Source organism: Bombina bombina, chromosome 1 (genome assembly GCF_027579735.1).
Source record: "Bombina bombina isolate aBomBom1 chromosome 1, aBomBom1.pri, whole genome shotgun sequence".
In the NCBI taxonomy this organism is placed as follows: Eukaryota; Metazoa; Chordata; class Amphibia; order Anura; family Bombinatoridae; genus Bombina; species Bombina bombina.
Window position 1 is genome coordinate 1,413,258,592 of NC_069499.1, and position 25,407 is coordinate 1,413,283,998.

Sequence of the window (25,407 nt, forward strand, 5' to 3'; positions counted from 1 at the left end):
TGCCCTGTGAATAACCTAGGCTTTTAGCCAATACAGGGCAGACTAACTGTTGTGATTTGAGAAAGATAAGAGCTTGTGTAACACATAATCCATGGTGATTCTGTTCAATGCAAGTTATTCTGAAACACTGCACTTACAGCAAAGCTTCCTGTCAGGAACATTTCATATGCTGCCATGGTCATACAAAAAAGGTGCAGAGTTCATGATGCAATCAAAATGAATGCTTTATTGGGAACACAGAAGAGAAATGTAACCCAAACACTGCATAAGTAGGAATTGACTATAATAATATAATTATATATATATTCTGTGTAAGAGGAAGGTTAAGACAAACTGTGTAGCAATCAGTTTCTACTTTATATATTAAAGTAAAAAAAAAAAAAAGGAAGGAAGGAAGGAAGGAGGTGTAGGTGTTGACCCCACACAGTTTACACACACTGGCAGAATGTGTAAATGGTTAGATTTACTACATTTTGTATTACAAGGTCAGATTTAAAAATAATTTCTCCTAGGAGTTATATCTTCAGCCCAGGAAGGGGTGAATCAGGCATATGGTAATTGACAAGATGGAAGCAATTCTCTCATTTAAAGCTTGGCCAAGTGCCACTGAACCTGCAAGTGTAACAAAGAAATCTGTGCCATACTGCAATTTGTTTTTACTACGGAAAACAGGATGATACAACTTTTATCTTACATATTCTTCTGCTTGACAGATAGTAAATGCAGGGATCGACAACCCAGGAAACAGAGCCACTATCTACTAGAATTTAAACAGATTTTTTCAACAACCCCTGAGTGTATAATAAGCAACAATGTGCCAAGGAGAGTAAATACCACTATACAGAAAGTATACTCCAATTTTCATATAAACGGCATGTAAATGGACACTACTATAAGGAAGAAAATGTGCAGATACCGATATCAAAATCCAGTATAAAACTTTTTTTTTTAAAAACGTACTAGCTTCTAGTTTAGCACCGTTGATGAGGTTAGTTTGGAACACCCAATGAAAGGTGCTGGGAAAACAGGAACAAGCAGATACTCCCCCTGCATGTATGTATTGGGTACTTGTAAAGCGCGGCTAATCACCCGTAAGGGTCTCAAGGCACTGCTCATTTTATCGACCTCAGAAGGATGAAAGGCTGAGTGGACCTTGCCGGGGACCGAACCTGCAACCCTTGGGTTGCTACAAACCTCAGCCACAGTTACTTAGCATGCTGAGCTATCTCTCCGGCATGTGAAAAGACCCGTTACGCAACCAGGAGTCTTTAGACATAAGTATACATCGAAAAAAAAAATAAAAAAAAAAAAAAAAAACTTAGGGGCTTGATTAGGAGTATGAAAAATCAGCATGTTATTTAAAAATAAGCAAAAATATACATTTTTACAAACACACTCCCAGATGGGCTATATAAAACATCATCTACAAAACATTTATGCAAAGAAAAATCTAGTGTACAATGTAATTTTAATGACTAAGGGACAGCACAAGCATATCCCTCCCTGCACACACCCAAGCTTATAAGTGCCACTGATGTTACAGCCCAATAATTGAAACATGTCTCAAATAAATCACTAGTACAAAATGCATCTTGTAAAACACCATGATCTTTCTTTATCGTTACATGATGTTTACCATCTTGTGTTAAGATGTCATAGTAGGGCAGATCTAAGCCAAAACTATAAAAATAAATGTATGTATCAGTAGTTCCTTCTGCTTAAAGGGACAGTCTACACCAGAATTTTTATTGTTTTAAAAGATAGATAATCCCTTTATTACCTATTTCCCAGTTTTGCATAACCAACACAGTTATAATAATATACCTTTAACCTCTGTGATTATCTTGTATCTAAGCCTCTGCACACTGCCCCTTTTTTCAGTTCTTTTGACAGACTTGCAGTCTAGCCAATCAGTGCCTGCTCCCAGATAGCTTCTCGTGCACGAGCACAGTGTTATCTATATGAAATACCTGAACTAACACCCTCTAGTGGTGAAAAACTGTTAAAATGCAATCTGAAAGAGGTGGGCTTCAAGGTCTAAGAAATTAGCATATGAACCTCCTAGGTTAAGCTTTCAACTAAGAATACCAAGAGAACAAAGCAAAATTGGTGATAGAAGTAAATTGGAAAATTGTTTAAAATTGCATGCTCTACCTGAATCATGAAAGTTTATTTTGGCCTAGGCTGTCCCTTTAAATGAAACACTAAGGTCAAAATGATGCTTCCATTATTCAGATAGAACATGCAATTTAAACAACTTTCCAAATCACTTATCAAAAATGTCATATGCAATCTGAGCCACAACCTCTTACTGAGCATGTGCAAAAATTCACAGTATATACATATATGCATTTTGTAATTAGCTGATGACAGTCACATGATGCAGAGGGGAATGAAAAAAATGGAACAAACTGAAAATTGTCACAAAAGAATAGAGGGGGGGGGGGGTCTACTACAGGCAATCTTGAAATTCAGAGTGCCTTTTTTATTATTATGTATTTGTTGATTTTGCAAGTCTAGTGTATTGCTATCCCCTTGAACCCCTTAGCATGTAAGCCTATGAGCCCAGCTGTTTGTATATCACCCTCAAAAGCCGACTACAACTGTGCAACTCTCGGCAGGGCCCTCTAGCCATTTGATCCCTATAAATGTTACCTTGTATACCGCCTATGTTTATAGCGCTTCAGAATCTGTTGGCCCTCTACAAATACCTGATAATAATCATGCTCTAAAAAGAGAGTAAACACTTAGTAATTGCAAAACATTTTTGTTGTCTTGTTATAAAATGTATCTGACAATCCTAAAAATTTCATTAAAGGGATATGAAACACACATTTTTCTTTCACAATTCAAATAGAGCATACAGTTTTTGTCTTTGTTCTCGATATCCTTATTTGAAAAGCAGGAATGTAAGATAAGGAGCCAACACATTTTTGGCTCAGCACCTGGATAGCACTTGCTGATTGGTGGCTACATTTCGCCATCAATCAGCAAGATTGATTTTCCAATTTATTTCTATTACCAGCAGCTATGCACTACTGGGAGCTAGCTAAACACGTCTGATGAGCCGATGAAGAGGCATGTGTGTGCAAACACCAATCAGCTGCTAGCTCCCAGTAATGCATTGCTGCTCCTGAGCCTACCAAAGTATGCAATTTCAACTAAGAATACCAAGAAAATAAAGCAAATTAGTCAATGTCCCTTTAATTTCTGCTGACTTATGAGTAAGATAATTTGTCAATTTTTTAAAAAACAAAACAAAAAAAAAACACCTTATGCAATGAGTTCATTACAGACTAACAAATACACACACATTACTTAGTATAAAAATAAAATGGTTTAATCTATTGCTTGCATACAATGGTGTACTTAAACCTGTGCAAAGGGGTTAACAGTTAAATTTAGCTCCAGGGCAGAAACTCTATACTGGGAGCTAGATGAACACATCTGACGAGTCAATGGCAAGAAACAAAATGTTAGTAACAACAAATCAGCAGCTAGTGTCTAGTAGTACATTGCTATTTCGGAGCCTACCTAGGTATGCTTTCAAATGGATACCAAGGGAACAAAGTAAATTGAAAAATGATTGAGTGCCCATTCCAAATCATGAAAGTTTAATTTTGCCTTCCAAGTATCTTAAAAAGAAAAAAAAATCTATTTTTTGTGGGTTTAAACAGAGCTCCTACGTGTCAACACCAGTTCCTACCAGAATAATGTTATTTAATCTTGTAAAATTTGCATCATGGTTATAAAAACATACCCATACTAGACTATAGCACTGTGTGTTCATCCTTAACCATCACCAGATGTGTTCAGCTACTTACCAGTAGTGCATTGCTGCTATGGGGCCGCTTTTAATTGTCCGTTTAATCCCTTTGCATGGGTTAAACACATTCATATACAAAGAGTACAGGGAAGAAAACATTATTAAGAAAAATCCTAACTGCAGATAGATATTTTACTGCCCAATGGCTCCTGATATTAATCAATTGTATATATAGTTTCCAGCGCTACGGAATTTGGCGGCGCTTTACAAATAAATGATAGTTTAATAACTCACACCTACTTTCAAGGATATCATTGATCATAAAAGCAGATGAGAAATACAGTACAAATATCCGATCAGTTTGCTTGCATATACCGTAAGAAAGCACGGTGTTAGGAATATCGTGAATATAACCCTAGAACGTCTTTAATACAATGACTACATGCGACACAACCACTTAAACCGGAAGTCCGTGACATTCTTTACCGAAAGAGGTACTACAGCAAATTAACCAAAGTAATGAGGATTCTCAGTGGTTTCTTTTATACCTATAACTACCGCACATAATGCGAGTACAAGTTATATGTGAGATAACACAGCCACTTATGTGGCCATTAACCATAGATGTAACCAAGCAATGTAAACAAGCCATACACACAGCGCCACCCCTCCCGCAGTCTCACCCGGGCAGGCCAGTGCGGGTATCCCTTCATCTTGGCGAACACCAGGTCCCCGCACTTGTACTCCCGCTGCCTGTTGGATCGGGACATGGTGTCTGTAGACAGGAGCTGTTGGCTTCACTTCAGCTCCGAAGGCCACAAGGAAAGAGCGGGAAAACAAGAAGAGATAAAGCAACGCGCGTGTAAGTGCACACCGAGGAAACACGGGAGGAGAGAGGCCTGATGATCCAAAGCAGCAACTACGACTACTCGAGGACGCCGCTTCAGGCCTGCTGGAGTGTGTGTCCGGGGAGGGCGGGGGATTCGGTGTCCAGTGGTGGGATGGTGGCCATCCAGTTGTTTGTGTTTGAATCTCTCCCCTCTCGCGTTGATTTGCTTCCTCCTCCCCCTCTTTGCTTTTCTCCTCCTCTCACTCTCTCTTCAGCGATGAGGCAATTGATTGCTTTTGCCTCGCACGTTTGGAGCGTAACAGAGCCTTTTGATGACGTTTTAGTCTTGAAGGTAGAACATAGAAAGAGTGGATTGTAGTTTAAGTGACAGTCACCAAAATAAGGCAGGTTTAGTAAAGTATTCGTTAGGGCAGTGTTCAAAGAACGTGCACATTTAACTGTTTATAATATAAAAAGGCTTATGTGACTGTCTATCCACATTTGTTTATTCATTTAACTACATGAAAGGTGTCTGTCAGTGTTGTATTAAAGGGACTGTATACTATAAAATAGTTTTTCCCCTTAAAGGGACGCTAAACCTATTTTATTTTTCTTTCATGATTCAGACAGCATGCAATTTTAAGTAACATTCTAATTTACTCCTATTATCAAATTTTCTTTGTTCCTTTGCTATCTTTATTTAAAAAGCAGAAATGTGATGCATAGGAGCTAGCCCATTTTTGGTTGAGAACCTGGGTTATGCTTGCTTATTGCTTTGCTGAATGTCAGCCACCAATAAGCAAGCGCTATCCATGGTGCTGAACCTAAAATGGACTGGCTGCTAAGATTTACATTCCTGCTTTTTAAATAAGGATAACAAGAGATCAAAGAAAAAATAATAATAGTAAATTAGAAAGTTGTTTAAAATTTCATGCTGTATCTGAATCTTGAAAGAAAATAATGTGGGTTTAGTATCCCTTTAATGTATTTCCCATTACTTTTTTTACCAGCTGCAGAGTATAAAATGTATGAGTTTTGCTTTTTAAGGTTTATTTGTGTATATGAATTAGCTGGTTTTGTAGCCACAACCTAATAAAAAGGGTTGAGCTTGTAGATATAATCAGATCTCATTACTTTATCATTTTGAGTACATATCACCTGCTTCTTTATCTTATATCTGTCTGTAAACCAGTCACCAATACTTGGAAAGAACAGTGGAAAATTAACATTTTATTACTTTATCTCTTCTATACCCCACTTGGAGTGTAATTTCTTCTGCTGGCTGTGTTAACACAGCTTGGCCTTAAAGGGACACAAAACCCATTTTTTTTCTTTCGTGATTCAGATAGAGCATGGAATTTTAAGCAACTTTCTAATTTACTCCTATTATCAAATTTTCTTCATTCTCTTGGTATCTTTATTTGAAATGAAGGAATGTAAGTTTAGATGCCGGCCCATTTTTGGTGAACAACCTGGGTTGTCCTTGCTGATTGGTGGATACATTCATCCACCAATAAAAAAGCGCTGTCCAGAGTACTGAACCCAAAAAAAGCTTAGATGCCTTTTTTTCGAATAAAGATAGCAAGAGAACGAAGAAAAATTAATAATAGGAGTAAATTAGAAAGTTGCTTAAAATTGCATGCTCTTTCTGAATTACAAAATAAAAAAATTGGGTTCAGTGTCCCTTTAAAGCCAAAAACTTCCAGAATAAGTGGGGATACCACAGGCTAAATCAACTATTTCAAATGCCAATATAAGGGTAATGGAAATACTTGTAAACAATTTATTACACTCTAGCAGGTAAAGTGGGAACAAATATAAGGGGAGAATATTTTTGAATAAACTGTCCCTTTAAGAGAAACAAAATGACGTGTAAGATTATTTTATTATTCACCCTTAGTTGCTTTTAAGGTTAGCTAACTGGACACAGGTAAACCAATGGAAAGAAGCATATGTCACCAGATATTTCCCAGTAGTACATTGCTGCTTCTGAGTTTACCAATATGTAGGTAAGATTTTTAGATTTTCAACAAAGGTTACCAAATGAATGAAGTAAATTAGGTAATAAAAATACATTGAAAAGTCTCTTAACATCACATTCTCTATTTGCTCATTAAAGTTACATTTTAACTTTCATTTTAACCCAATCAGTGTTGGTGGATATGGGTTTTGCAGAGGCTAGATAGATTTTCATAATGATATTTTTAATGATATTTTTAACCCTTTGGAGTTCATTCTTAAGCATAGACTTCCATGTGCTCAGGAAACCTACATACTATTTTATCAACCCCAATTTTGCTTTCATCTGATTCAGTTTTAAAGGGATGTTACTGCACGCCAAATCACTTGAAAGTGATGCAGCACATCTTTAAAAGCTGAATAGAGAATATCACATAAATATTTCAATGTAAAAAATTAAGATATTTTACCTCAAAATTCCTTCAGCTCACCAGAGTAAGATCTCCAGGGTTATTCTTTTAACTGTTATCTGCATTGTTAAAAAAAACAAAAACAAAAAAAGTCATGATTTAGACTAAGGGGGTAGTTATCAACGTGTCTACTTTTCCTGCCTTCGCCGGCCCAATACGCCCGCCTAAGCTCGCCTCACATCGCCGCCGCGGACCTGCAAAAATTCGCCTAAGTTATCAAAAAAGCTGTCAAAAAGCCGCGCACCAAGTACGGGGCGATGAGCAGCGGACTGTGATAGTTATCACTCATCCGATCTCGCTGCTCTTCGGCTTTTTTACAGCTTTCTTGCTAGCCTGTCACTAAGCACTCACACTAACTACACTGTTCTACCCCCTATACCGGCGCCCCCTGAGCCTCCCGCAACTAAATAAAGTTACTAACCCCTAAAGCACCACTCCTAGGCCCCGCCGCAACTCTTATAAATGTATTAACCCCTATATCGCCGCTCCCGGACACCGCTGCCACCTACATTATACCTAGTAACCCCTATCCTGCCCCCCCTATACCGTCGCCCTCTATAATAAAGTTATTAACCCCTATCCTGCTGATCCCGCACCTCGCCACAACTAAATAAATAGTTTAACCCCTAAACTGCCGCTCCCTGAACCAGCCGCAACCTATATTAAACTTATTAACCCCTAATCTGTCCCCCCTACACCGTCGCCACCTATAATAAATTTATTAACCCCTATCCTGCCCCCCACTACACCGCCCCCACTGTAATAAAATTATTAACCCCTAAACCTAAGTCTAACACTAACTCTAACACCCCCCTAACTTAAATATTAATTAAATAAATCTAAATAATATTTCTATTATGAACTAAATTAATCCTATTTAAAACTAAATACTTACCTTTAAAATAAACCCTAATATAGCTACAATATAAATAATAATTATATTGTAGCTATCTTAGGATTTATATTTATTTTACAGGTAACTTTCAATTTATTTTAACTAGGTACAATAGCTATTAAATAGTTATTAACAATTTAATAGCTTACCTAGCTAAAATAAAGAGAAATTAACCTGTAAAATAAAAACTAACCTAAGTTACAATTACACCTAACACTACACTATACTTAAATAAATTATTCCTATTTAAAACTAAATACTTACCTGTAAAATAAACCCTAAGGCCTAGATTTAGAGTTCGGCGGTAGCCGTCAAAACCAGCGTTAGAGGCTCCTAACGCGGGTTTTTTACGCACTCCGGTATTTAGAGTTTATTTACCGCGACTCAAAATACACCTAACGCTCAACTTTCTACCGCCACCTCAGACCCAGTAGTAAACATATACCGCACAAAAAAACATCCACGAATCACAAAACAAATATTACACAAAGTACACTTACACTCATACAAACACAACACTATCTTTATTTTTCGTATTTTTTTTTTTTTCTTTAAAATACAAAGGATTAAAGTTGCGAGATCTCGGGTGTTTGAAAAAAATCCACACAAATCCATTTTCCCATTGACTTACATGGACATACGGGAAAAGACCCTCATATACCTACATCTAACGAATAACATTATCACAAACATACACTCATCGATGCATACAAACAATATACACCACATTACATACACAAAATATTTATTTATTACAAAAAGAACACGATTTAGTTACTTTTTCACACAAGCTCATGACGTCACTCACTTTACGAGGAAAACCAGTCTTAGAAAAAAAAATATAGAAATCTTTGGAGCCTCCATTGACTTCTATTGGGAAGACGTGCTCGTGCACGCGAAACCCTCATTTCCCTAACGCACGCAAATAGCGTAGACTGAAAAACTCCAAATACCAGCGCTAGAAAATACATGCTTTTATGCGTTAGACCCAGCTATGATAAATAGATCAAGAAATGACTATTTCCCTATGGTGGATTTATGGTTTTTAATATTAAATATTCACCACACCATAAATATTTTTAACACTTTTAGATTACATCAACTACAAATCCCCATCACTAGTAACACATTATTATTTCAATAAAATTACATTTACAATTAAAATAAAATTCAATACACATTTCTGGATTCACAAACACTACACAATGGGAAACATCTCTCATTTACCTTTATTATTGCATTTCTGTTATTCAACTCATATGCTTGCAGCAACTGCATATCTACATAGGCTTAACACATGATCACTCATGGATGCACATACATTACTTTTAACATTCAATCATACATGTGCATTCAAATGATGGGGGAAAAACACATTACATTCTCTCGAGGAATCACAAAACACAACATATGGATTTTACTGTACTTTTAACATCATGATTCCATCACCAGAAACCATTAGGAATTACGTACAACAAGAACATCATTACACCAGATTACAGATGTCACTTTATGGGAAGGAACAACAATGCCAGACCGCTATATAGAAGTCAGCATATGTGGGACACAATCACAATATATACGTATATGTACATAACACGCATCACCCATCACGCAACCACAAAGCACACATTTAGATTTTATTCAGCACACAATAACAATGTAGCACAATACAACAACACAATGAGGATTTCACAACTACATAGGCAGGTTAATAATATCATGACGTCATTAGAAGATTCAACCATACACATCACAGATTCACCACTGTACCGCCCCTTTAGGAACTTTAACACTCAATACTACAATACAACATATACGTAAAACACACTTTTGAACAGCATTATTATGGAGATTTCAATGGGACAATTCAGAAATATTGTCAGATCGCACATCAATTATATATATAATACTACAGATGACAGCCGGAAGTTATTCAGTATTCGTGCAATTTTTATGGGACGCATACAATATCGTCAGATCGAAAATCACTTATATATATAATACTACAGATGACAGCCGGAAGTTATTCAGTATTAGTGCGATTTGAAAGGGACGCGTACAATATTCACATCTCGGCAATCACTTATATATACAATACTACAGATGACAGCCGGAAGTTATTCAGTATTAGTGCGATTTGAAAGGGACGCGTACAATATTCACATCTCGGCAATCACTTATATATACAATACTACAGATGGCAGACGGGAATTTCGGAATTATTATTGCGATTTGAAAGGGACGCGTACAATATTGACAGCTCGGCAATCACTTATATATACAATACTACAGATGGCAGACGGGAAGTTCGGAATTATTATTGCGATTTTAAAGGGACGCATACAATATTGACAGCTCGGCAATCACTTATATATATAATACTACAGATGACAGACGGGAAGTTCGGAATTATTATTGCGATTTTAAAGGGACGCGTACAATATTGACAGCTCGGCAATCACTTATATATACAATACTACAGATGGCAGACGGGAAGTTCGGAATTATTATTGCGATTTTAAAGGGACGCGTACAATATTGACAGCTCGGCAATCACTTATATATATAATACTACAGATGGCAGACGGGAAGTTCGGAATTATTATTGCGATTTTAAAGGGACGCGTACAATATTGACAGCTCGGCAATCACTTATATATATAATACTACAGATGACAGACGGGAAGTTCTGAATTATTATTGCGATTTTAAAGGGACGCATACAATATTGACAGCTCGGCAATAACTTATATATACAATCCTACAGATGGCAGATGTTCCTTTATCATTTACAAACAATATTGCAGCAACATTGATCGATCACATTCGATGCACATTATACACAACTATGCACTTTCATTCATGTTAGCCTGGACGTGTGCTTGTTACTATAAGATCGCGTTTAAGAAATATTGATTACACATATGATCAAACATTACAAACATGCACTGTATGTGTGATATTTGACACTTTCACATTGAGAATCATTGTTTGAAACTAACATTTCAGCAAACAACAAATAAACGCCCACTGTGAAAGCATTCGCGCCGCTCACATACAAACAGGTGAATACAATCAGCAATCATTACAAACTCACTACCATTGGACTAATTGTACTATAAATCCCCCAAACAACATGGCCAATGCATCACTTGTGATCCACATCAGATCAAGTGCTTACCTTGTTACGCTGTTTTGAAAGATGGATGACGATGACATGGTAGACGCTGCTGGTGGTGCTATTGGCGAACTAGCTGTTGGTCGAATCAGGCAGCCTCGGCGGCTCAGACCGAGACGAAGGGGTCGTCTGGTTCGAGGTCCTCGTGTCTACAGGGTGAGACCCACCTTGGAAAACATGAGTGACTTTGAGGTTTTTGATAAGTATCGGCTCGATCGCGAACAGCTCATTGGCCTTTACGAGCTTCTTAAACCTCATTTGGAGCCACGTATACAAATAAGGACTGCTGTTCCCCCCATGAGTAAGATGCTAAGCTGTCTATACGTCCTGGCCTCCGGGAGTTTTCAATCCGGAGAACTGTACATGCATGGCCTGGCTCAAGGTACATTCTCTGGGGTGTTTGATAACTTTCTGAACGCCATGGTACGTATCAGTAAGCAATACATAGGATTCCCACAGAATGATGGTGATTGGAGGCGCCTGAAGCGGGAATTCTTTGATATTGCTCAATTGCCCAATGTCTTGGGAGCCATTGATTGTACCCACATTGCGCTGCGTGCTCCAATTGATGACTTGCCCTTCAGAAATCGCAAACATTTTCATAGCCTCAACGTGCAGTATGTTTGTGACGCACGGATGAGGATTATGCATGTGTATGCGAATTTTGGAGGTGCTTGTCATGATGCCCGCATCCTCTCTCTGTCGTCCCTGTGGAGACAGTTTGAGGAAAGACAAATGCCCCCTGGTTATCTCGTTGGTGAGTATTTGTGCACAACATGGTTAATTATTTTGACAATTGCCCCTGTATTTTTTAACTGTTAGCGTCATGTTCAGCTATAGGATTAAATTTAACCATTTGTTATTTACCGACGCTAATGTCTATTTTTATTGAAATGCAGATATGTAGCATGTCTTACCTTAAGTGTTCATATAGAGAATGCAATGTAAACATGTAGTTAGCATTTTACACAAGGTTTGGTTTAGGAGAAATACGCATATGTAGCATGTCTTAGATGAAATGGCAAGATATTATCTCATGCAATTTAACCCTGTCATTGTCTTTTTCTGCTAATGTCTATTTTTATTGAAATGCAGATATGTAGCATGTCATACCTTAAGTGTTCATATAGAGAATGCAATGTAAACATGTAGTTAGCATTTTACACAAGGTTTGGTTTAGGAGAAATACGCATATGTAGCATGTCTTAGATGAAATGGCAAGATATTATCTCATGCAATTTAACCCTGTCATTGTATTTTTCTGCTAATGTCTATTTTTATTGAAATGCAGATATGTAGCATGTCTTACCTTAAGTGTTCATATAGAGAATGCAATGTAAACATGTAGTTAGCATTTTACACAAGGTTTGGTTTAGGAGAAATACGCATATGTAGCATGTCTTAGATGAAATGGCAAGATATTATCTCATGCAATATAACCCTGTCATTGTCTTTTTCTGCTAATGTCTATTTTTATTGAAATGCAGATATGTAGCATGTCTTACCTTAAGTGTTCATATAGAGAATGCAATGTAAACATGTAGTTAGCATTTTACACAAGGTTTGGTTTAGGAGAAATACGCATATGTAGCATGTCTTAGATGAAATGGCAAGATATTATCTCATGCAATTTAACCCTGTCATTGTCTTTTTCTGCTAATGTCTATTTTTATTGAAATGCAGATATGTAGCATGTCTTACCTTAAGTGTTCATATAGAGAATGCAATGTAAACATGTAGTTAGCATTTTACACAAGGTTTGGTTTAGGAGAAATACGCATATGTAGCATGTCTTAGATGAAATGGCAAGATATTATCTCATGCAATTTAACCCTGTCATTGTCTTTTTCTGCTAATGTCTATTTTTATTGAAATGCAGATATGTAGCATGTCTTACCTTAAGTGTTCATATAGAGAATGCAATGTAAACATGTAGTTAGCATTTTACACAAGGTTTGGTTTAGGAGAAATACGCATATGTAGCATGTCTTAGATGAAATGGCAAGATATTATCTCATGCAATTTAACCCTGTCATTGTCTTTTTCTGCTAATGTCTATTTTTATTGAAATGCAGATATGTAGCATGTCTTACCTTAAGTGTTCATATAGAGAATGCAATGTAAACATGTAGTTAGCATTTTACACAAGGTTTGGTTTAGGAGAAATACGCATATGTAGCATGTCTTAGATGAAATGGCAAGATATTATCTCATGCAATTTAACCCTGTCATTGTCTATTTCTGCTAATGTCTAGTTTTATTGAAATGCAGATATGTAGCATGTCTTACCTTAAGTGTTCATATAGAGAATGCAATGTAAACATGTAGTTAGCATTTTACACAAGGTTTGGTTTAGGAGAAATACGCATATGTAGCATGTCTTCGATGAAATGGCTAGATACAGATTTATATATAATTTTTTTTTATTTTTTTTATGTTTCTGACAACTTTTAATATGGATTATGGTTTTTAAAAAATATATTTATACAACAATATACTAGTTTAAGTATTCTGTTTGAATTATGTTCTGTTCTAAATTTATAGGTGATTCTGGGTACATGAGCCGGCCTTGGCTCATTACCCCCTTGCGTAGCCCAACTGATGTGTCTGAGGAGCGCTACAATAGGGCTCATAAGAGAACCAGGGCGGTGGTTGAAAGGATGTTCGGGCTCCTGAAGATGAGATTCAGGTGCCTGGACCGTTCTGGAGGAGCACTCCAGTACAACCCAAAGAAGGTGGCTAAGATCGTTGTAGCCTGTAGCGTCCTGCATAATATTGCACAGCGGGCTGGGATGCTGCAGGCCGTCCCGGTGGACAGAGACCTCCTCAGAGATGAGGAGGATGATCCTGTTCTAGAGGGGGAATTCCAGGACGAGGGACTTGATGTCAGAGCAGACGTCATCAACCGCCACTTTAGACGGTAAATAATAGAAGTTACACTGGAGTATTTTCAATAGATGTGAACTCTAGGGAAATGACAAGTAGAGAATTGTGCAAACATGTTAGTATTGATAAAATGTTATAATAATATTTATTTCTCATAATATAGGTGATGCTCTGGGCATTGGGTCCTATAGCGAGTCTTTGCCACCTGGTTTTTATAGAGGACATCAGATGGTAAGTAGAAATGTATGGACTGTTGCTGGCATGATTTGTACACAAATACATAATATGGCATAAATTTTTAAAAATATAACTTTGTTTACACATTACTTATGTACATAATCAGAAAGGGATACTCTAGAATGACTATGGTTCAATGTCACACAGAGGTTTGTTCTGCTCAATATGACTCATCTTCACACTTGATAGAAAATAACACAGGTTCATACACAGGCTTAGTAAGCTAGTGATAGATATTTATTATGAAATGGGGGGTGGGAGAGGGGTACAGAACTGATTCACACACTTGTATGAAATCTTTATATATAATTTCTTACATTAGGGAGATGACTTAATATAAAGACTGAAAGGGAACAATTTGAAGCCTGACAGTGAAGATTTCCAAGACTGACAGTGGGGAAAAAGCCAAGATTGAAATTGAAGTATACCAATGGGATCATGTCTGGCATATTTAAATTCTGCTGACCTTGAAAACCATACAAAGACATGTTCACATGGTAAGTGCAAACTATTTGATAGAATAAGGCTGTGGAGACATCCTATTGGAGACACTTAGATGATTTTCTATTTTGTAGATGGTATTTCCCAGTCCTCTATTTAATGAACTGATGAATAAGACACCTATTGAAGATCAACTGTTTACCCCTGAATTGACATTCAAAGACCATGCATTGTCCAGGTTGGTGTACCAATGCATGCTAGTGAAGACTGTAGAATATTAGTAGCTTACATACATTAGTCATATTTAGTTCTTAATTAGATATTTAGGGATCACAATCAGACACTTAGATGATTTTACTTTTTTAGATGGTATTTCCCAGTCCTCTATTTAATGAACTGATGAATAAGACACCTATTGAAGATCAACTGTTTACCCCTGAATTGACTTTCAAAGACCATGCATTGTCCAGGTTGGTGTACCAATGCATGCTAGTGAAGACTGTAGAATATTAGTAGCTTACATACATTAGTCATATTTAGTTCTTAATTAGATATTTAGGGATCACAATCAGAAAAAGGAATACATATTATAGTTGATATAGAGGTATTTGAATGGACATGAAATATTACATTTATGTTCAGCATACATATATTGTTTACATGTGATATACATTATTATGTATAAATTTAATTTTTGAAATTTAAATATTATTTTTAATCAACAATATAATGGTGTATGTATTTCATTAATTTAAAATGAATGTAATGATTATCTTTAAAAAATGTTGATCAAAGTTAGAGCATAGACACCATATGATTTTAAATGTATTTTATGAATATTTTACAACGTGTGTATTAACTTTGTTCCATTTTTATTATTTGTCATTTCAGATTGGCATCTGATGACTTCATGGAATATTTAATTATTTTCTATTAAATATATATTTTTTTTTTAGCAGATTCTAATATATATCAATATAATCTGTAAATAAATAAAACTTGGACTCCCATGACTGGTAGTTGGCTATTTGACAAGCACATGCATAAGAGAAAATAATGCATTAATAGTAGAAAATAAAATTCTTCAGAGAATATTAAAAGATATATTTTAACATTAATTGGGGAGTCATATTCTTCAATGCTTTTATATTGAAAAAGTATATATTAAAAATATTTAGGATATGTATTAATATTATGATTGTTTTAACATTTAATAAGGTGAAGTGGTTCAATTACATGAAAGTGACAGTGTTGTTGAATGTAAAAAGAATTGTATAAGATCATGTATCTTCCTTAGGTATCTCAAAACATTATTAGAAAATATTTTACAATTATTACATTTATAAATGGTAGGTCATTTAACTTTATAATTTTTAATAATTAGTTATTGGATGCCAGGTTAATCTATGTAATTTTCTAGTGGAGTCATTTAACTATACTTAGTAATATTATGTATTTATTACAATCTTACCTCTTGGGTTAGACATCAAATATCTATATAGAATGTAATTTCCCCTTTAGTTTATTTTGTCAATGTTAAATAAAAATACAATATGTTTGGGTCCTTAAAGGGGTCATTCAAAATGTATATTTTGTATACATTGTTACAAATATCATACAAGAATTTAAACATATTTAGAATGTACTATAGAATTACATTCAGTCTTTAAATATACTTGTTAAAATAAAAATAAATGCACATATCTTAGTGAATGATATAAGGCATCTATATGCAAACAACAATCAGCATCAAAATAGCCTATGTAGAGATGTATTTAATCCACGAATATATATAATTACAATATAATGATTGAATAAAAAACATATTAAGTTGGTCAAATATAAGATTATGATACAAAATGCATACATAACATATAGCTTAATGTCCCTCTACGCTGAAGGCTAAAAAATACCTCATTTAATAAATATATTTCAGTCAGTGTGTAAAACAATCTAGAAGTTAATCTAAATTTGCTTTACTCATATGTTAGACTCATTTAGCAAAAGGAAGGTGCCTAGGTTTATGATATATTAAGCATTATTGTGAAATGTTTATTTAAAGGGACATGAACTCAAAATATACTTAAAGGTAGCCATTTAAAAAAACAATGATTTATACATTCTGAATGAGTATTCTATTTTAATCAACTTTAAAACTTGTCTCATATTATGAATGCTCATTGTGATGTTGCTATCATTACTTTAGAAATAAGGCAGTAAATAGCTAATTTATTTGCTTCAGTACTCTGGACAGAACTTGATTGTTTGGAATAATTGATGCAACAATCGTCAAGGACAACCCAGGTTTTTATTAAACAATTGTCCGTAATATAAAATATCATTATTGATTTTCAAAGAAACATAACAAGATAACTTAACATTTGATAATCGTATTAAATAATAAAGTTGATTAACATTTCATGCTCAATCACCAATGGTAAATTTGTTTGGACAGTGTCCCTTTAAGAGCTTGAAATAGTGTATTTACTTCTCTTCCTATCTTGACATACTTTGCTTGAAAAGCATATCGAGATAGGCTCAGTAGATGAAGATTGGTGGATGCACAGAGATGCCTTATGTGATTGGCTCAACCATGTGCATTTAAATTTCTTATGTTGAGGATATATAAATACTAGGAGAAAATGATTTACATTTTAAAGTCTAAACAATCTTCTATCTCTACAGATCATTTGATACAATTGTTTGTAATGTCTCTTTAAAACTAAAGACGCCATTGCACAATAACATATATGAGCACTTCAGAGAAATACAAGCTCGAGGTTTATTTGCGAATAACAAAGCTGTAGTTTAACATTTATAAACAGATTATCAAAGTTACTGACATTCTTCCCGGAATTTTAACATTAATAAATATTGCGTGGGAAACGCATCTTCAAACACCAGATTAGCATATTTAAACATTAGTGTAATGTCACGCAATAGCACACAATCAATGTGCATTATAAATACATTTAATAGAGCAATGTCAATACTTCACAATCAATTTATTTAAAGAACAATAAAGACATACAATATTAAATGTGTATTTGTATTAAAGAAACAGACCGTTATTAAACCGAGAAATGTCTACAACATTAATAATGTGACAGGATGAGATTTTAAAGAGTATTTAATCATTAATATTTCACGGATCACGGATATTAAATCTGCGTCACACATATCCGCATGACAGGCCCATGAGTTACAAATAAGTCTACATGAAAAATGAAGTTACAGCACCACCAAGCGGTATGTGTAAGGAAGTTACTAAGATATGAAACATTAAGGAACGGCCAATCAGAGTTCATCACACAAACACAACTTGAGTCAGGATGGTCTCACAGACATTATAACAATATTTCAAAATTTTATCCAATCAGATGTACAGATAAATTGTCCCATGGTGCATCTCATGTTTACTTCACCATATAAAAGTCCATTACACGTTGCCATCTTTGTCAGTTCTCTAATGCCTGCAGGCAGTTTATATTATTATAATATATTTATTGTACAACCCAGCAGGCATGTCAGTTCCCAGGTTCACCAAGGAGGAGAGCGCTGCACTGGTCCACGCCGTCAAGGACTTTTATCCCCAGCTGTTTGGGAACAAGAGGAGCTCGACAGATGCGCCTGTTAAGAAGGCCCTCTGGGAGTCTATCACCAATGCGGTTAGATTGGTGTGTGACGTCCAGAGGACCCAGGATCAGATCATGAGGAGATTCGGAGATATGAGGTTGCGTTTATCGAAAAAAGTCAACCTCATAAGGGACTGGGTACAAGCCCGTAAAAGAGGGGGCCAAAGAAAGGCCCCGCGGAAACTGTACCTACTCCCTTATGAGGTGACTTTATGCGAGCTCCTCAATCTCCGGGTCCCCAAAAGATTTAGATCCTCGCCATCCTCGGCCTCCTCTTCTTCCCTCCCAGCTGCGGGATCTGAAAGTCCTGACGCGGGGGACAGGGCAGATGCTTCTCCGTCCGGTGGCCTGGGAGGAGCCGATAGAGAATCTGAACCAGGTAATTATCCAACTTCATATAATATTTATAATGTTAAAAATCAAAAATGTGTATTTAGTCAGATACTAAACCTATACAGATCTCACAACATACACTACATATGATGTTTAGATATCTGATTTTACATTAGTGATACATGAAATTGGAATGATGTTTATTGCGCTCTACAGAATATGCGTCACAGAGCGGAAATCTAATTTCGCATCCACGTTAACATGGGTTTGCGGAAAGTGGCATTGCTTTATACATGTTGGTCAAATGACGGATGCGTAATTCCGCTTGGAATCATTGCGCAATGATCGCGAAAATGGCATTTCTCATCCACGTTAACATGGGTTTGCGGAAAGTGGCATTGCTTTATACATGTTGTTAAAAATTAAATGGAAAATCTTAGATTAGTGAAGAATACAGTATTCTTATTTTAAATATTATATCTAATAAAAAACGAATAATACTAATAAATTATAACATATGGCCATCAATTGATGATTATGTAATAACAAGCATATATTCTTAAAGATACAGTAAACAACACAACTGATTGAAAATAAGAGTCCAGGATATATTTATCATTCATTTAATTGCGGAAACTATTAACTCATGGGACTACCAAAGGATTAATATTTTTCTATTGATTTGTTATTAATGTAAATATTTTAAACATGGCATGATTAGTATTAATGATATGCAATCCTCATTTAATATATTACAGATATGGATGTGGCTGCTGGATCCTCAAGCCAGGGCTTGTCACAGTATGGTATGTCTCATTTTAATTGACATTTGTCTTAGAAACATGGAATGAACATTACATACTAAATACACATTGTTCTATATTTATATGTAATGTCTATTTAATAGATGAAAATTATATAATTATTCGGATATACTTAAATAACATATTTGATTTTAATTGCATGCTCAATACCATTCATTACATCAACATATGGAGTAGATAATTCATTAACAAACAACAACATTGTGGAATCTATTTAATTTTAGATTAAAGGGATACTGAACTACAATTATTAATATTGTCTTTCACATACAGTATGCAATATTAATAAACATAAAATATAATACTATCATCATATGTGACATATTCTATTGCTAAATGTATTTTAAAATAAATAAAGTACGTTTATGTGCATCTAAATATTTGTTGACCAACCTGGGTTTATATTGATGATTGGTGGATACCTTCAACAAACAATATTTATTGAATCCAATATTCCTTATCTGCCTTTAAGATTAATATCGAACAACATTCGAATTATAATAGGAGTCAATGTTAAATCATTTTTTACAGTTTGAACATAGAAATCAATTATTTAAATTAATCATGTCAGTGTCCCTTTAAGACAAAATAGATTCATTCATCATTACATTATTTTTATTACAAACTATTGATATATAAATCTAATTATCTGTTGGAGTTACTTTATATATATCTGCATACTCTAACAGCACCATGATTACATATTTGTAATAATAAAGTTTGTTATGTATTGTGATAAATATGTGTTGTGTCCTAAACAAGATTACTGTACATTGAAAAAATGGCTCGATGTGACACATGTTTGTTTAGATTTGTCAACAGATGCTCCTCAATATGTGGTTTGTGTGTATTCTTGTAACTTCTTAAGGACATATGACGGAATTATTCCGTCATAAAACAATTGAGCTAAGTGAAAGCTGTGTCCTTAAAGGGTTAAGAACATTGATCATTGGGTATATTTAGATATGCAATAGCAGCATCTGAGATGAATTTGATGTCTAATGTAGTCTGACATTAAACATATGTTGAATACAGATATGTTTACAGAATCCCCTTGATTCAATCAAGCATTTTCTGGTGTAATGACTGCTCTATTCTTCACATTTTAAAGTTGATTAATGTTAAAATTCTAGACAGATGTGATTTAGTGATATCCAAAATGTGTTTAATAATATATATCTATATCATTCATAGAGAGAGTTGGTGTGGGGAGCCCACAGGAATCCAGCAGTGACATAGAGCCGCCTTTGCGGTCTCCTGGTAAGTCCATTGACTCATTTATATGTAATTGAAGGTGTATTGCTAATCAATATTATGATCATGATTCCGATGAAGCATAACATTATAAAAAATCATAGAATTTATCTTCTGATTATATATTTATTTTTTATATTGAGCGATTAATAATTTCTACTTTATTATTCTACACATTTGTTATTCATAAGATGTCTAACATATGTTTTTTTAAATTTTTTTTTTTGTTAACAACAGTCATCAAGTGATACACACATGAGAAATCTTAAATGTTCTATGTACTATGCTTTTATGAATTTAACATTAAGACAAACAATACATTAATATTCTGATTTATTGACAATAACAAATCTATTGTCATTTGTATGCTCCATCAAAATGATGTAAATCATAACTTTGTGTGTGTATATCTTTAATGCAACATTGATGTGCGTATTTGAGCAACAGTAACATATGTTATAATATCTGATCTTAAGGTGTACACAACATGTTATGTTTTACAGAGATTGATGTCACATGTGGGATGGAGGAGGAAGAGGCTGCCTTGGAGTCTGATGGTATGTGAAATATATCTATCATGTTTCCAACATGTTTCTTTTTTTGAAATCATTTTATTGAAGACATTCAAAGTCTACAGCTTTTTCCCTTTAAAAAGGAATATTATTTGTCTGTTCAAATACACTACTGCCCCCTTTCTATATCAGGCAGCATGAAAATCTGCTTGTATATATTTTTTTAAGAATATATAATTCATGCCATCATTATGTCACATGCATATTCCATGCCAAAACACAATAATAAGTTTCACATTGTACAGACAGTCATTGAGATTCATCTGAGTGCCTATATAGATACCATATCCTCATTTCAGAATAGTTTACAGATTCAAACACACTTCGAGGTATATTGAAAACATAATCAATTTTAAATGCGTTGATTTGATGTCAGGATGTATGAGATGTTAATATATTTCTTTTACATTTTCAGATGGATCCACCACTTCTGGTCATCTGGATTCCGCCCCTGCCCAGTCACAGACCCCTCCCCGTGCACACACCCCTGACCATGGCCACACCTCTGCACACACCCAGAGCCCTTCCCATCACCAAACCCATGACCATGCCCCGACCACTGCCAGCCCTTCCCATATTTCATATCCTGTCCCTCCCAAAAAACGCCCATACACCCCCCTTCGCCGCTCTCCCCGTATTCTGGCCCGTACAGCTGCCCAGACCCAAACTCCCCACTCCCCAGCTGTACGGCCTACCCTGGAGCAGCAGCTCACCACTCCCCAAGCCATTCCCATCCCTCCCCGAGCCAATCCCATCCCTCCCCCCTGTTTAAACCTTCATTGTCCTGGGTGTCAGATTGTCCTTCCCAGGCACAGCTGTAAGTATCATTCTAAATACACTTTATAAGATACTTAAAGGTACAGTGAAGTTAAATTGGTTAAATTGTGATTCAAATCCAGCATGCAATGTTAAGCCAATGTATAATAGAATACTCTTATGAATTATTCGTCATTCTCTTGATATATTTATTGAAAACAACTTATTCCTATAATTAGTTTAAACAATAAAATAAATGTGGCCATCATTTCTTTATTGTTGGATGAATGTATCCATCAACCAGCATGCACAAACAAGGTTCATAAACAAATATTGGCTTCCATAAAAACCAACATTCTTGCATTCAAAATATAGCTTGACAATTAAAACATATAATGAATATGTGTAATTTCTAAAGATTTGTCATGTCATGCTCTATCTGAATCAGTCCATTAAATATTTAGGTTCAGTGTCCCTTTAATTGGATATCACTACATATACCAAACACCACTACTTGGATCCAAAATTTTATGTCCAAATGTGGATACATTATCTCTTGTCTAACCCAGTGGGAATGTAATTTCTTCTGGTTGCTATGTTTACACAGCTTGTCCTCAATGCCAAAATGTTTAAGGATATGTGTGCCTACCACAGTCTAAATTGAATTTTTAAATTGCTGATGTAAGTACAATGTAAATCCTTTAACAAGATTTGATACACTCAAGCTGTATAAGTGGATCATCTAAAACCAATTAAAGGGTTCAACATGTTTGAGTAACATGAGCCTTTAATGATTTCTGTCTGTCTGAATAACCTAATTCATGTGTAAAGAATATATGAAAAATAATTGATGTAAATAATTATTTGTCTTTATGATGACAATGTATGTATTAAAATCTTTTATTCTGTTGTGTAATTATCCTTAATATTAATTTTTATTTTATTTTAGGCTGTGACTCAGCATGGCTCATGCTAGAAGGGATAGCAAGAGTAGAGCAGGCCGTGTTGAGGAACGCAGCTGTCCTGAGAGGGATGAACGACACCATGCAGGCCCAGCTCCGGGTTCAGGACTTGACTCTGCGTGAAATTATGCAATTACGTTCAAGGCCTGAATCTGGAGCTGGACATGCACAGGACAATGAAGAGGATGACCAGTAAGTGGAGGATCTGGATATGCTCCATGGTGGCAGATAATAATCCTCTGTCCACATGTTGAATTTGTATTTATATTGTTGCCATTTGGCCTTTTTATCAGTTTTTTGTTGTGCCTGTTGCACTCTTTTACCTTGTCATGTGTCTCCAATGAGGCTATGCTGGCCCTTGGCAACTCTCTTCATGGACTGTGATGCACTGTGTTACCTTGCCATGTGTCTCCAATGGGGCTATGCTGGCCCTTGGCAACTCTCTTCATGGACTGTGATGCACTGTGTTACCTTGTCATGTGTCTCCAATGAGGCTATGCTGGCCCTTGGCAACTCTCTTCATGGACTGTGATGCACTGTGTTACCTTGCCATGTGTCTCCAATGGGGCTATGCTGGCCCTTGGCAACTCTCTTCATGGACTGTGATGCACTGTGTTACCTTGTCATGTGTCTCCAATGGGGCTATGCTGGCCCTTGGCAACTCTCTTCATGGACTGTGATGCACTGTGTTACCTTGCCATGTGTCTCCAATGGGGCTATGCTGGCCCTTGGCAACTCTCTTCATGGACTGTGATGCACTGTGTTACCTTGTCATGTGTCTCCAATGAGGCTATGCTGGCCCTTGGCAACTCTCTTCATGGACTGTGATGCACTGTGTTACCTTGCCATGTGTCTCCAATGGGGCTATGCTGGCCCTTGGCAACTCTCTTCATGGACTGTGATGCACTGTGTTACCTTGCCATGTGTCTCCAATGGGGCTATGCTGGCCCTTGGCAACTCTCTTCATGGACTGTGATGCACTGTGTTACCTTGTCATGTGTCTCCAATGAGGCTATGCTGGCCCTTGGCAACTCTCTTCATGGACTGTGATGCACTGTGTTACCTTGCCATGTGTCTCCAATGGGGCTATGCTGGCCCTTGGCAACTCTCTTCATGGACTGTGATGCACTGTGTTACCTTGTCATATGGCTCATATATTCCTTATTTTTACAAGATTATTTATAAACGTTGTGTATGTTTTCTTACATACTAATAAAATAAATTTTATTTCACAAATCTTTGTCCTCATTCTTCCTGTTATTTTTTGCAAGCTCTAGTTTATGTTGTTTATCCTTAAAGGGACCTAACAAATCTATTTGTTATAATGAAATCATATATGTAAGACAATAGTAAATGACTTTAAGATTAACATCTCCAATGTAATCTTATTATTTGTGTTTATATTATTTTCTCTTAGCTCTATCATTGCCTGATTATGATTAGCAGAGTAATTTCTTTATATATGTATATATATTTTTGTATTTGTGTATATATGTATATTTAAATGTTCATATCCATGTGTGTATTTATAAACTCTGCATGAATTGATGCACCTTTACCAAATGATCTGAGTATTGATACAATGATATAATCCCTGTAAAGTGTTCATTTTATTTAAATAGTATTGACTATGTGTATGCTCTTTTTAAAAACAAAATAATGTCCCTTTAAGTGATGTTGATCACTATTGTAAATGAATGTATTTCCATTTGTAAAGCGTTTTTGTCCTTTTTACAAGAACAAGGACATATAGTTTTATTAATAAACAATCTTATTGTAATGTTGACAGCACCTGTATTTCATTTTCAAATCTATATTATTGTCAAAGTGTAACCAAATCAATCTCTGTGTGTAATACAAATAATGTAGATGATGAATATTAGTTAACTAATATGTTAACAAAATACATCTCCTCCCATATATGGCTATAGGTAGGCTGACCATAATTAAACTTGAATAAATGACACGTTTAATCAATACATGTATAACTATTGTTATTCAACAACAATCCAAAGATATCTTAAAACATCAATGGCATATGTATTTCTCATGTGTATCTTTTAAATGTTAAAGATATACACCATAGCTATAGTTCAAGGGACAGTCAAGTCCGAAAAGATGATTCATAATTTGGTGACATTCCTAGATAGCAATCTACACACATACTAGTTCCTAAAATATAAATACGTTTCTTAATGATATGCCAAGATGTCACTGAGTCCTTGTATTGTCTGCGGTTTTTCAGCGATCTCGGATGCGCCATGTTGCTTAAGACGTCACCTGCCAGGCTGTCCAATGATTCCTTGTATTGACTGACGTTCTTACGTGATCAGGAATATGCCTTTTATTGGATTGCGTTTTGACGCGATCAAGGATGCGCCTTTTTTTTTTGGGCGTTCTTACGTGA

General features: G+C 35.5%; 1 protein-coding gene across 2 annotated transcripts in view; it reads right to left on the minus strand.

Moving 5' to 3' along the window:
- The window catches only part of HDGF (heparin binding growth factor), a 126,527-nt gene extending 121,696 nt beyond the window's left edge, over positions 1-4,831 (minus strand). The window contains exon 1 of one of the 2 annotated variants that reach the window (XM_053705314.1): positions 4,450-4,831. In XM_053705314.1, coding sequence (XP_053561289.1) covers positions 4,450-4,536 — 87 coding nt within the window. In that variant the 5' untranslated portion in view covers positions 4,537-4,831. The remainder of the gene's footprint in view (positions 1-4,449) is intronic. The other variant, XM_053705311.1, reaches the window with a different exon arrangement.
- Between the last annotated feature and the right edge of the window lie 20,576 nt (positions 4,832-25,407).